The sequence below is a fragment of the Globicephala melas genome, chromosome 11, assembly GCF_963455315.2.
Source record: "Globicephala melas chromosome 11, mGloMel1.2, whole genome shotgun sequence".
Lineage (NCBI taxonomy): Eukaryota > Metazoa > Chordata > Mammalia > Artiodactyla > Delphinidae > Globicephala > Globicephala melas.
Genome location: NC_083324.2, coordinates 39517662 through 39530390, shown reverse-complemented (window position 1 = coordinate 39530390; position 12729 = coordinate 39517662). Strand labels below are relative to the sequence as shown.

The 12729-nt window shown below is 50.4% G+C and overlaps 1 protein-coding gene and 1 non-coding gene across 10 annotated transcripts; one reads left to right on the top strand and one right to left on the bottom strand.

Annotated features, from left to right (window-relative positions):
- Positions 1-16: 16 nt before the first annotated feature.
- CCDC51 (coiled-coil domain containing 51) lies at positions 17-12234 on the bottom strand. Of its 9 annotated transcripts, none has more exons than XM_030866979.3 (5): positions 7921-8561; positions 7617-7674; positions 2813-3132; positions 1604-1768; positions 18-1062 (listed from the first exon to the last, which is right to left on the bottom strand). In XM_030866979.3, the coding sequence occupies exons 3-5, from the start codon at positions 3122-3124 to the stop codon at positions 307-309; spliced, it is 1233 nt and encodes a 410-aa protein (XP_030722839.1). In that variant the 5' UTR covers positions 3125-3132; positions 7617-7674; positions 7921-8561; the 3' UTR covers positions 18-306. The 9 variants fall into 9 exon arrangements, with proteins under 9 accessions (XP_030722842.1, XP_030722839.1, XP_030722841.1 ...); XM_030866980.3 differs by having other exon boundaries at positions 19-1062; positions 8022-8561; XM_030866982.3 differs by lacking the exon at positions 7617-7674 and having other exon boundaries at positions 17-1062; positions 8022-8561.
- Positions 8152-10259, top strand: LOC115858814 (uncharacterized). The gene is made up of 4 exons (XR_009566015.1): positions 8152-8255; positions 8345-8400; positions 8483-8570; positions 10061-10259. It is a non-coding gene; the product is annotated as an uncharacterized protein (transcript).
- Positions 12235-12729: the final 495 nt, after the last annotated feature.

Here is a 12729-nt window from a genome sequence, read left to right as displayed (position 1 = left end):
AAAAGGGGGCGATTACCCTACTTCCAGGCCCAACCCTCGAGTCCCAAATCTCTATTTTCAATGGACAAAACCCAGTCTAACAAATTACTTTAAATAAGACAAACTTAAAGACACTTTAATTGGACGTTAGCACAAATTTTCGATAGTTAATGTAAATGAGTGTTGCCTAAAAAGCAAAGTATGTCTGCTGGTGAGCCACACAGACTCAGGCTGAGGTTGAGTGCACCCCTGAAGGCTCACTTCATTGCTTCATTCTCTAACTAAATCCACATCCATACCTCCTCCCTCTGGAGGTGGGTCCAGGGGCTAGCTGGCCCTGAACAGCATATACAGCACAGGCAGGATGGCCACAAATGTCACGCAGGTGACCAGTGTGCCATAGATGGTGTTCCTGTTGACCTGGGCTTCTAGCCTCTGCTCCATGTCTGACAGCCCCAAGATCATGCTCCCCTGTTCCAGCAAGGACCCAGACAGGGCCCCATCTGCCGGCTCCACCAGGCCTGGGTGCGCTGCAGCCTTTGCAAGCTGAAGCACCCCAGCCACTTGGCCCAAAGTCTCTTCCAGGCCATCAAGCTGCTCTCGTAAACCCTCTAGACATGAATGGACCTGCCTGGAATGGCTGAGCTGCTCTCTCAAGGCAGCTGAAAGGACCTCTGTGTCTCTGTCTCGGGTGGGGGAAGTACCTGCCTGGGACAAAGAGCTCTGCCCAGGCCCAGCTTGCACCAGGCCCCTCAGGTCTGCCATGAGGTCATGGAGGTCCCTCTGCTGGAGGGAGTAGCTGGACGCCTGTTCTCGGATGGCTTCCTGGAGGCTCACAGGCCCCTTCTGAGCCTCCAGAAGCAAGACCTTCAGCTCCTGTAGCCGCACACGGTTCACGTAGGTGGAGCCAGCCACACCAATCAAGGCCCCCAGGACTGACCCAATGAGGGACCAGTTCTTGGTCCTCTCAGCCCGAGTGCGCTCCTTCTCATGACTTTCCCGCACAGCTGCAGAGAAGAGGGAGAACTTCTCTCGCTCGGAGTCTTCGGCACGCAGATAGGTCATACGAAGCCTCTTCTCCTCCTGCAGAAGCAAAGCTGTCATATAGCAGCAACCTGGCCCAGCAGCCGCCAGCAGATGTCCCACTACCATGTCCCTGGGGCTCAGCTTCACGTCTGGCACAGATTACATGTTCCATAAACACGTTGAATGAGTAAAGGTAGCATAAGCCTGGTCAGGAGGGAGGAGCAAAGGAACTGGGGGTGGTCAAGGTGAGTGGCACTATCCTCCCCAAGCAGTCTTGGGTCTGGCCGGACATGCAGTGGTGTCTACAGAATGTGTCTAACAGAAGGGAAGTGTCCGGCGCTCTCTGGGCCAGACCCCTGCATGGTGCTCCCTCCTCAGTAATCTGGGGTCCAGATTATACTGTCCTGGACCACTGATCCCAGTATTCCAGGAGGAAGTGCGTGGAGAAGCTCTGGAAGCCTGGGGCCCAGTCCCTCCACAGGGGCTTCTAGTTTACCTCCTCACCAGGTGTCTGACCCCCTAACTAGTCAGGGCTCCCACCTCGCCCCTCCATGACCTGCCAGGCTAGGGTCCCTCTCCAGATGAGGAAGGGGCCTACCTGCAACATCCTGTGCTCCAGAGTAGCCAGTTCCAGGTACTGGTTATCGTCTCTGGAGATGCGGTCCAAGCGGTCCCTCACCTCCTTCAGCTTGGCCTGCTGACCTTCCAAGTCCTCCCGAGCCTCCCGGACAAGCCCTCGAGCCACCATGAACACTTTCTCTGCCTGCAGAGAGAACAACAGAGGCCATTTGCCCCTTCTCTCCATGCCCACACAGCCTCGGCTCCATTCCCAACAAGACTGGGCGGAGAAGAGGTTAGTGGGGTGTCAGTACAAAGGGTGGAAAGAGAGTCCCTCAGACACATAATCCTGGCTCACCCAGTGGTCCCCAAAGTGTAGCCCCGGGCCCTGCCCATCAGAATCACCGGATTTGTCCGTTCAAGTGGAAATAACATGCCCCTGAGAAACCTGAAAACAGCTAAAGATGCATACAATCTGTGTCCACCAAACCCAGCTGACTCTAGTCTGACAAACCAGAGCAAGGCCCTTATGTTCTTAATCGGCTTCATGTGTGTTACCTTAGCTACAACCTCCCAACAACGCCAAACGCCATGACAGGCATTGCCCTGGCCTCCATTCAAGAGACAGAGAAACCCCGGCTCAGCCAAAGTGATGGCCTCCAAGGGGAGAGACAGCACTGTGCCTCAAAACCTCCGGCTAAACCCCAGGTTCTTCCCACCCCACTACACTGGTCTGCGCCTAGGTGGGAGTGGGAACAGAGATGGCAGAACGCATTTCCACTGCCACAAAGGACTTGACAACCAGAGGCAGCTCTTCCCACCTCACAGTCTGATGTTTCCCAGGGCCTCTACTTTCACGAGGGATGCTTTAATCACACATGGGGCTTTGAGGACACTGTAATGCAGCAACCCTCCAGGTAACTCACCACCAACCCCCAAGCAGTCAATGAAGGAAGTGCTTGCTGTCCTCACAGAAAGGATGTTAATGGCCCGGGACTCACTGGTACATAGCATACACAACAACTTGTTTACACGGGGGAGAGGAGGGCCCTTCACCCCGGTAGTATCAAAGCCAGGCTGTCGTGTGAGAAACGAGTCAGATCCCTCTCCTAGTGGTATGTGTTCAAGAAAAGGCAAATCTGGACGTGGCCTCCCAGCATCTGTGGCTGGTAATTTACTTGTCAGGAGCCTCCAGGCCACATTGCCCAAGTCAGAGGGCAGGGCCAACCACCCCAGCTCCCCTCCTCACCTCAGTCACGTTTCCCTGGGCCTCTCGAACCTCACTGAGTCCAACAAACTCTTCATATCTGTCCCACCAAGTCTTGGCCATGGAGGACGCCCGTTGCTGAATGCTGTGCCCCAGGGCTCCTCCCAGCGCTGTGAGGCGGTGGTACAGCCCGAGGGCCACCTCCTCAGGTCTTTTCTCTCTGGGCTGGCTGGGGCCTGGGCTGCAGAGAGTCCTGGTCATAAAGAGGTCCCTTCCAAGGAGGCCTCTCCGCACCAGTACGGGAGACACACCCACGACGTGCCGCATGGCCAGCACAGGGCTGCACCCTGTCATCGGGGGATCTGTGGGGGGATGCCAGAGAGATCAGCTCACAGCCGAGAAAGGCTGGGCTTAAGTCAGATCTCAAGTCCTAGGGACAGTTCTGAACTGAACAGTTTCCATTAGAAAGTCCAAACTGCGCACCACTCTGTTGGGCCCAGAGGTGGCAGCCACCAGGGTCAGGCTTCACCAGGTGCCCCCAGACAATGGAGCATGTCAGGGAAGAGCATATTTAGGAGCTCAGGCCTTCCATCTCTCTCCGTGACGCCACATGAACCCAGATCCTCCCATTCCACCCACCTTCCCACAACCCCAGGTCTCTGTTGTGATCTGCATGAGAATCCTGGTGTCCAGTTTTCTGATAATCTCAAAGAAAATTCTTAAACCTGCGTTGTGTCCATGCTAACAGAGCCCCACAAAGATTCCCAAAGACTCCTAGGGAAACTGTGGAACTGACTGAGGGGATTTGGGGGAAAGATTTCTATAAATGACTATCAAAACCAGCTTCCCAGACTCCCTGAGGGCTGCCTCAACTCTGGCGAAGCAGTTTCGCTTCTGTTCTGGGACACAGGTCGTTCATGTCCCAAGGCAGAAAACTCTCTCCTCAGCTCTCCTCTGAAAAGACAATTCCAGGGGAAAACAAAGCAAAACAAAACAACCCAGATTTCTTCATAGAGGACAGCTTTTTTAGGTTTACACCAACTTTCCTTCTGCCCTTCAAGCCCAGACATTCCGGGTGACCAACTCCCAGACTCACATTTCTCACTTTCCATAAGCTTTCTTCCTTCTTTCCAACCTCAGTAACTGCCCAACAGGTTAAGTTTCTTTCATCTTTCCCTTTTCAACCTTGCTTTGATGTTTGGGCCCCAACAATCCTACTTCTCTGTTACCTGAACAGCACAGGGAGTCTCCCATCATCCAGTCAGGCCTTGCCTGAGCCCAGGAGCAGCAGTGAATTCCGAGGACCCCAAAGAGAGGGCCAGGTGACCCATGCTCCCGGGGCAAACCTGGGCCAGAGCACTCTGGTCTGGCCAAACCACCCCTGCCCCCAAGTACTGACTCTGGCTGTCAGAGTGACACCTGGTAGCCAAAAGACCAGGCCAGAGAGAGAGGTAAGCAAAGGGAGCGGGGGACAGGAAGACTGACTAGAAGAGCTCCAGTTACAAAGAAAGGACCTCCCTGATGTAAGGCGATGAGCATCCCAGCCTCCTCCCCATGGTGCCATGCTTGGAGAAGCTCTGACCCTCTTGAAAACAAAGTTGCTTGGGTAGGGACATGCCTCCTGGCAAAAGCCTGAGCTGAGCGCCACAGAAGGGGACATCTCTGTGACAGTGGTTCCAAGCTGGTGCTGCACCCAAACCCCTGTGCCCCTTGCCTAAGGCCCAAGGGAGCACACGCTACCCATGGCCCAGCAGTCGGGCCAGCCTCCTAGGCCTCAAGGCCAGTGACCACTGCACACAAGCTGTGGCCTCACAACAATCCTGCAGGTGTACCCCTCATCAAAGCAGAGCACCCACCCTCCTCAGCAACACTCAGCAGAAAGGTGTCCCCCTTGTCTATCACTACTTCTTCAGCCCTCTTCTCTCTTGATCCCACTCGACCACCAAGGTTGCTCTCCTGAAGCCCTGCAAAACTCCCACCTTGTCAGATCCAGCAGGTGCTACTCAGATTTCTTCTCCAATACCTCTGCAGCTTTCAACACCCTCTCATTTTGAAATCACCACTCCCCTCAGCCTCCTCCTCTATCAGCAGCCCAATCTTGGACCCTAGGAAGGTCACTCATCCCTGGCACAGAAGACAGCTAAAGCTTCCTACACAGTCATGGCTTCCTCCCCTGCCCCTCAGAGCCGTTCTTCACATGGCAAACAGAGGCTCTGTTACCTCCCAAGTCAGATCACATCCCTCGGTGCAAAACCCCCTGACAGCTCCCCTATCACCTGGCATGCACACCAGTCCTGCCATTGGCCAACAAGCCCCGGTCCTCTCAGCCCTCATCCCCTTCCTTCTCTCCATCCCTGTACGTACTCCACTCCAGCTTCCTCACCACGCTAAGCACAATCCTGCCACGGGGTCTGTGCCCTGCCATGTCCTCTGCCTGGACCGCTCTTCCTCCACAAGTCCAGTCACCTCACACTTACGTCTTTGTTCATACATCACCTCTTGATAAGGCCTTTCCTGACCACTCCCTCCTTGGCCACCTTACCTGCTTTCTTTTTCTCCACCAGACACACATATTGCCTTCTTCATGTACTGCCTCGCCCCTCACTAGAACATAAGCTTGGAGACAGCAGGGACTTGGCTTCGTGACGGGACACACCAACGAATCCCAAGTTGTTCCCCCACTCTAGTCCCTCCTCTCAGCCTCCCACCCAGCCTGTCTCCTGGCTCCTCCCCACTTAGATGTCTCACAGGCCCATCAACCAGCAAAGGGAAGATGTTCCTGGCACAGAGACAAAGTGGAACAGTGCTTGAAGTTGTCTAAAATCTGAAGGATGACCTGTGCAGCAGAGAGGAGAGTGGGTGGAGAGGCTGGACAGGTGGACAGAGGCCAAAATGAGCCCTGGGCCAAGTTCAGGACGCTGCCCCTCCACATCCATTCTCCTACTCCATCCAGATGACTATCTCCTACCAACTGCCCTTTTCGCAAACCTCCATCACCAGTACCTCATCCTCACTTGTATAGCTGATGGTTTGCTTCATTTTTCACCAAGAAAATATTTTAAAATTGGAAGAGAACTTCCATAAACTCCTACCACACCTTCCCACCTGCCAATGTCTGTCTCATCGCCACCTTCTCTTGTTCCTCAGGATGAATAATTCCTGCTCTAGGAAAGGCCAAGCTGTGCCCCAGGTCCCATATCCTCTCCCCTCCTCAGACACTAACTGATTTGACACTCCCTCCAGCAACTGCCCCACTTCTCTGCTCCTCTTTACTCCTTGACAAAGTGCCTGCACTAGCTGTCTCCAGTGCCTCTTCTCCCATTCTCATTCAGCCCCCCTCTGTTCTGGCCTTCACACCCACCAGGACACTTGAACTGCTCCTGTCCAGGTCATGTCCACGTGGCTAAACCCAATGATCAGTTCCATCCTCATCTTGCTTGCCTTGTCAGCAGCCTGTGCCTCGTGATAGCTCCCTCCTTCTTGAACCACCTTCTCCTCTTGGCTTCCAGTCCCCACTCCCTTCCACAACCTCTCCACACAGTGCCCCAGAGCTCTGTCCTCAGGCTCCTCTCTTATCCAGTCCTGTGGCTTGAAAAATCATCTACAAAAAAGTTCTAAACTTGATTGTAGGGATAGCTGCACAACACTGTAAATATACTAAAACCACTGAATGGTACACATTAAGTAGATGAATTGTGTGGTATGTAAATCATATCTCAATAAAGCTATTACTAAAAAACAAACAGAATTCTCTGGCAGTCCAGTGGTTAAGACTTGGTGCTTTCACTGCCAGGGCCGGGTTCAATCCCTGGTAAGGGAACTAAGATCCTGCAAGCCACGTGGCGTGGCCAAAAATAAATAAATAAATAAAACCCAAACAAACTATAATCGGACCTCTCCAGCCCACACCTCTCCTCTGAATTCCAGGCTCATTTATCGAACTGCTCACTCCATGTCTCTGCTTGGAAGGCTGATGGGGATCTTATCTTCCTCTCCCAAACTTGCCTTTCCCACAGCCTTCTCCATCTTGGTTGATGGAAACCAATCGGCCCAAACTCTCATATCATCCCTGACTCTGCTTTCTCTCGCTCCTCACATCCAGTCCGTTAACAAATGCCACCTCCACCTCTGAAACTAAATCCAGAATCCCTCTTCCTCTTGCCTCTGTCACTGTTATCACCTGGTCCCAACGACTGACATCTTTTGTCTGGATTATCCTAAGAGCCTCTGACAAGTCTCCCTGCTTCTACTCTAGCCCCTACTGTCAACAGAGCAGGCAGTGGTGCTTTCAAAACATGGTCAGACCGTGTCTCTCTCTGCTCAAAGCCTGCAACCGTTCCCCATTTCTCTCAAGGTAAAAGCAAAAATCCTTTCCATGACCTACAGGGCATCCACCTCCTGGCTCTCATTCTTCTCTCCTCTCACCAGTCTCCTTTTCCTCACTCTGCTCCAGTCACATGGACCTTTTCCCCCGGTCTTTTTTTTTGACATAAAATTGACACACAACATTGTAAAAGTTTAAGGTGTACAATGTGATGACTTCACAAATGTATACACTGCTAAATGTTTACCATAACAAGGTTAGCTAACATATCTTTCACTTCATATAACTCCCAGCTTCTTTATGTTGCTGGAACATGCTAGGCTATTCCCACCTCAGGGGCTTCATACCACCTGTTTCCTATCTGTACTGCTTGCTCCCTTCTCTTTTTCAAGTCCTGCTCAAATGTCATAGCTGTCCACTCCCACCCCAGGACACCTTAACCACTTTGCTTTATTTTTCCCCAGGCACATATCACATGACCCGTGGTATGCATTTCACTTATTTACTTATAGTCTCACCCACCAGAACGGCAGCTCTGCCAGGGCAGGCACTGTTTTGTTCACTGCTGCATCCTCAGTGCCTAAAGTACACACATATAGCACACACTCAACAAAAATGTACTGGATGAATTAACAGAATTTGCAAAAATATCGCATCCCGGGCTATATTATAAAACCCCAACTCCTTCCGGTGGCCTCCAAAGCTCTAGAAACAGGTGGTCTAGCCCCCGCCCATTTCTGCTGCCTCCCTCGCATCTCCCACCAGCCACACTGTAAGGAATGCGCCGAGATTCAAGGCCTTTGCACAAGCCCTTCCCTCTACTTACAGTCCTCTCCCCGTGCACAGTCCCAGGCTTAGCGCTTGCGGTTAAAAACCGCTCGCGGCTTCTGGATCCTCCCCGGGCAAGACACCCCACCTCCCCAGTACCTGGTGGGTTTTGCGCCGGAGCCGCAAACCCAAACGTGCGCCAGTCACTCAGTTGATCTCTGACCCTTTAGTGCCCGCCTCCGGACCGCTTCCGGCAGCGGGAGCGCAACTTCCGAACCAGGAGCCAATCTGCGGGCCCGCATGGAGGTATAGGCTCAGGGGGTGGGACGGAGAGCCCCGCATCCGGTGGAGGGTCTGGGGAAGGGGCGGCAGGCGCCATGTCGGGTCGCGGAGGTAAGTGTGCGGGGATGATGGGGTGGGGCGGGGCGGAGAGGGACGGGACCCGGCGGGGGCCAGGCTGAGCGTGCTCGTGTCGCACGCAGGTGGCAAGAAGAAGCCTCTGAAGCAGCCCAAGAAGCAAGCCAAGGAGATGGACGAGGTGAGGGCTGGCGCAGAGGCGTGGGCGGGCGCGGAGGGTCTGAGAAATCCGCCGGGAGTGAATCCGCTCTCCCTCTCCGTAGGAAGATAAGGCATTCAAGCAGAAACAGAAGGAGGAGCAAAAGAAACTCGAGGAGCTAAAAGCGAAGGCCGCGGGGAAAGGCCCCCTGGGTAAGTGAGGGCTGGGTAGAGCTCAAGCCGGACAAACGCCTGAGCATCAGTCTGGTTACGGGCCCGAGCATGTCCGTGTCCTGCCTCGTTGGTGAGTTGCGAGGTCCCTTTTGCTGGTGTCCGCTGTAGTGGACGGCCCTAGCCAGGCTTGGTTTCGCAGCAGCGGGAGAGGGGGCGGGAGTCAGACCCAGTATGGGCTTCTCTTGCTTAGGGAAGTGGCAGAAATGGAAATACAGAAATTTATATATCTCAGACACAAGTTAGTACAGTTGAGTTTTCAGATATCCTCTACAGTTTCTTGCTCCAAATTCGTATTTCACTGCTTCTTTGTTGCTTGTAACGTTTCTTAATTTACTAATCGTATTGTTAAATCTCTAGCAAAATACTTTTGCATCCTGAGCCTTTTCACTGCTGGATGCGCCTAGTCTAATGGATAAAGTCCAAGTCTGTTGGCATACTATTGTGCTATATGTTTTTCAACTTAATTCTCTACCATTCTGCCTCTTTTTTGTCTTTGTGTAAGAGGAATTGATTACATATCAAAAGATTTTTTTAAAACCCGTCAGTCATTGTACTTTGTGCTTCTTAAATCCTGTTTACATTCATCAGAATAGGATTGTTTTCTCAACAGTTATCTATACCCTATTGGATCACTGAGCCACCCTAGGGACAACGAAGGCTGGGATGGTGGGAGTGTCATTCAGCGTTTCCCAAGACCTCTATTCTAGTGGGTTTGAGTCATTTTTGTGTACCCACACAGCGCTGAGATTCTAGATATTGAGATTCCTTTTTGGAATGATGTGAGGTATCTTGCACCTTCCCTTAATCTGTGATTATGTATGGGGAGAAGGCCAACCCTTAGTGAAATCCTGTACTACTTGTTTCTATTGAGCATCATCTACTTTTTTTTTTAAGGTTTATTTTGTCACAGCCCTTTAGGACTTCCATTTCTATATTAGGCATACTTAATTCTATAATTGTTTGTTAAATTACCTACCCTGTGCCAAATACAGTCATTTGTAAATTGGGTAAAATAAAGGTAGTGAGTAAATCAGATCCCAGGATCGTAATATAGAAGGTGATGTGGTGTGATATGACACTTAAGAGTATGGACTTGGAAGTCAGGCTACCCAGCTTGGAATCCTGGCTTTGTCACATACCAGTTTATAACTTTGAACAACACCTAACACTGAGACTTTGTTATTTGTAAAATGGGTTGATAGGGGATGAGGATTAAGTGAGCCAGTCTGAAATACACAACACACTTGAGATCCAGACCAGTGCACAGCCATTACTCATGCCCTGCCTTATTCTCATTCTACTTTTGCCCAGAATAGATAATACTGGGAAAGCCCTGTGCATGCTTGTGTCCAAAAAAATGCCCAGTACAAAGAGCTGGGCCTTATTAGGATCCTTATCAGGCCCCTGGGGCTTCAGCCATAGAACTGTCTTTTTCCCTGTATGAGACTTTTTTTTTTTTCCTTTTGCAGCAACAGGCGGAATTAAGAAATCTGGCAAAAAGTAAGCTGTTCCTTGTGCCTGAGGCAATGATGATCCTTAGTTCCATTCCTGTTTAAACATCTGGATTCCCTGCCATAACATCTGTTGCCACCTATAGCTAGAATGAAGTGTTGTCTTGGAACCTATTGTACATTTAAGAATAAACTTTTGTAAAAAAAAAAAAAAAAAGTCATACAGTGGTTCATCTTGTCTTTAGTTCTTCTCAGCCATTTCTACCTTAGCTGTGAGATCCGCATAAACCCAGCCCAGAATCCTGCCAAAGTGTGTTCTTAAGTCCTTGTTCTATCCTGAATTCTGTACCACCTGGAATTAAACCAACTCATTTGAAATGGCTGTTGTTTTCTGTGTGGTTATATACCCAACAGAATATATTACATGAGATTAGTGGAAGAATTTGTACTTTGGGAAGAAAATCTATTCTTTCTGTTATGACATCCACATTACCATTTGTTTTAATGGGGTTGTTCATCTGTTCATGTAAGGAGTCTTGCTTGTGCAAGCCGGGCATGCACCAGTGAACAATTCCTCTTGCCAAGGAACTTCTCTATTGTTGGAGGGGAGCAGGACAAATACATATGATATGTGTTATGAAGGGCAAAAAGACTGGAGAAAGGAGAGATTCCTAAAAGTCTGTAAGAACTAAGCTTACTCTGAAGCCCCCAGGTCTGCATTTCCACTAGGGCTTCAGAAAGGTCCTTGCTAGGTTCCCATTTCTTATACTCTACGTTCAACCCATCAGCAAAATCAAATCTGAACCCTTCATATTTACTCTTATACCACCGGACCTTCATTCTGACCCTAAAATCCCTCACCTAAATTATTGTAGTCACATCCAAATTTGTCTTCCTGCCCCTACCCTTGCTTCCGTACAGTCTAATCCTTATTCAGGACCCAGAGTGATCTCTAAACCATAAAGTTACATTTTGTCTCTCCCTGGCTGAGAATTCTTCAGTGGCTTCTTAGTGCAAAAAAAAACACAAGTCCCTACAATGACCAGTGAGGCACTAAGGGATCTGGATGCCACTCCCTACCCTCTGGTGTCTAGCATTCATCCTCCTGATCAATCGTGAGCCACAGTGGCCTACATTCCAGTCAAGCTCCTGCCTCACTGTTATCACCACTGGAAACTCCCTTCCTTTAGAGAACTGAAATGTCACATTAGTGAGCTCTTTCCTGACTGTAGTGGCAGTCCCAGTGTCTCTTAACCCTGTTGCCTTTTTCTCTCCTGACATTTGTTATCTACCACTTTTGACTCCAGGAAGAGTAAATTCCTGATACAACTATGGGAATAATGCTAATAACACTTAGCTTTCTCTGAGAATGTGTTTTCAAAAAGGGCTCTAGAACTAGTCTGAGATTTTGCTGAGTCAAAACTGGAAAAGGTTTTGATAGATTGAAGCCTGTATTATCATTCTAATGTACTTGATATTAGTAGAAAAAGAAAAACAGCCCACTTTGCTTCTCTCCTGGAAAGTTGCACAGCCAGCAGCATCTTCTTTGGACTTCAGGGATTCCCTGTTGGACCTTGCCAGCTCGCACCCATCCCTGTGCTACTGAGAATAACCCTTCAGAGAGCCAGTGCCAGCACACCACCCCTGAGATTAAGCTACTGCTCTTTTATTTGGTAGAACCTAATCAGCATTAACAAATGGAAGTATAATCCTGTCCCTTTACGGGACCAGAGTCTGGGAGCAATTAAGACAAGCATTCAACATTTGGGCAGCTGTCTGAGGGAACCTACCAATTACCTCAAAAAACTAAAGCCAGGTATTCAAGACCCTCTAGGCCCTGACAACCACTTCCCTTTCATTTACTGCCTTCACAAACATTCACACGACACTCACAGGCCAAGTTTGGCACTGAGCAATCAAGGATGAAAAGTCTTGCCCCAGTTACTCTCCAACACCCTGTTCCTGCTAACTGTTCTGCACATGACTGCTGCCCGGTAAAATCCTGTCAGCCACTCAAGCCCAGCTTGAATCCTTGCTCCTCTCTAAAGCCTTACCTTCTCTCTGCCATCGATAATTCCTACCTGGCACTTGTGTGGCGTCCATTTCAGTGTTGTGTTCTTGTCTGAGTAGTCTTGGTGCCATCCTCCTTGGTAACTCTTTTCTTTTTTTAAAATTATTTATTTTTGGTTGCATTGGGTCTGTTGCTGCGCGCCGGCTTTCTCTCGTTGCGGCAAGCGGGGGCTACTCATCGTTGCGGTGCACGGGCTTCTCATTGCGGTGGCTTCTCTTGTGGAGCACAGGCTCTAGGTGCATGAGCTTCAGTAGTTGTGGCTTGTGGGCTCTGCAGAGTGCAGGCTGGGCTCTATAGAGCTCAGGCTCAGTAGTTGTGGCACACGGGCTTAGTTGCTCCGCAGCATGTGGGATCTTCCCGGACCAGGGCTCGAACCGTGTCCCCTGTATTGGCAGGCGGGTTCTTAATCACTACGCCACCGGGGAAGCCCTCCTTGGTAACTCTTGGTAACTTCCACTCAACCTGTAGGACAGCCCAGGTGCTACTTACAGGGGGCCTTCCTTAACTTCCTGAGTTTCATTCATTTCTAAACTATGACCGTCGCTTGGGCCAAAAACACTCAAGAGCTCTCAGAGAAATGAATGAATATTAACAGCCTGAGCAGTTAGTTCCCACC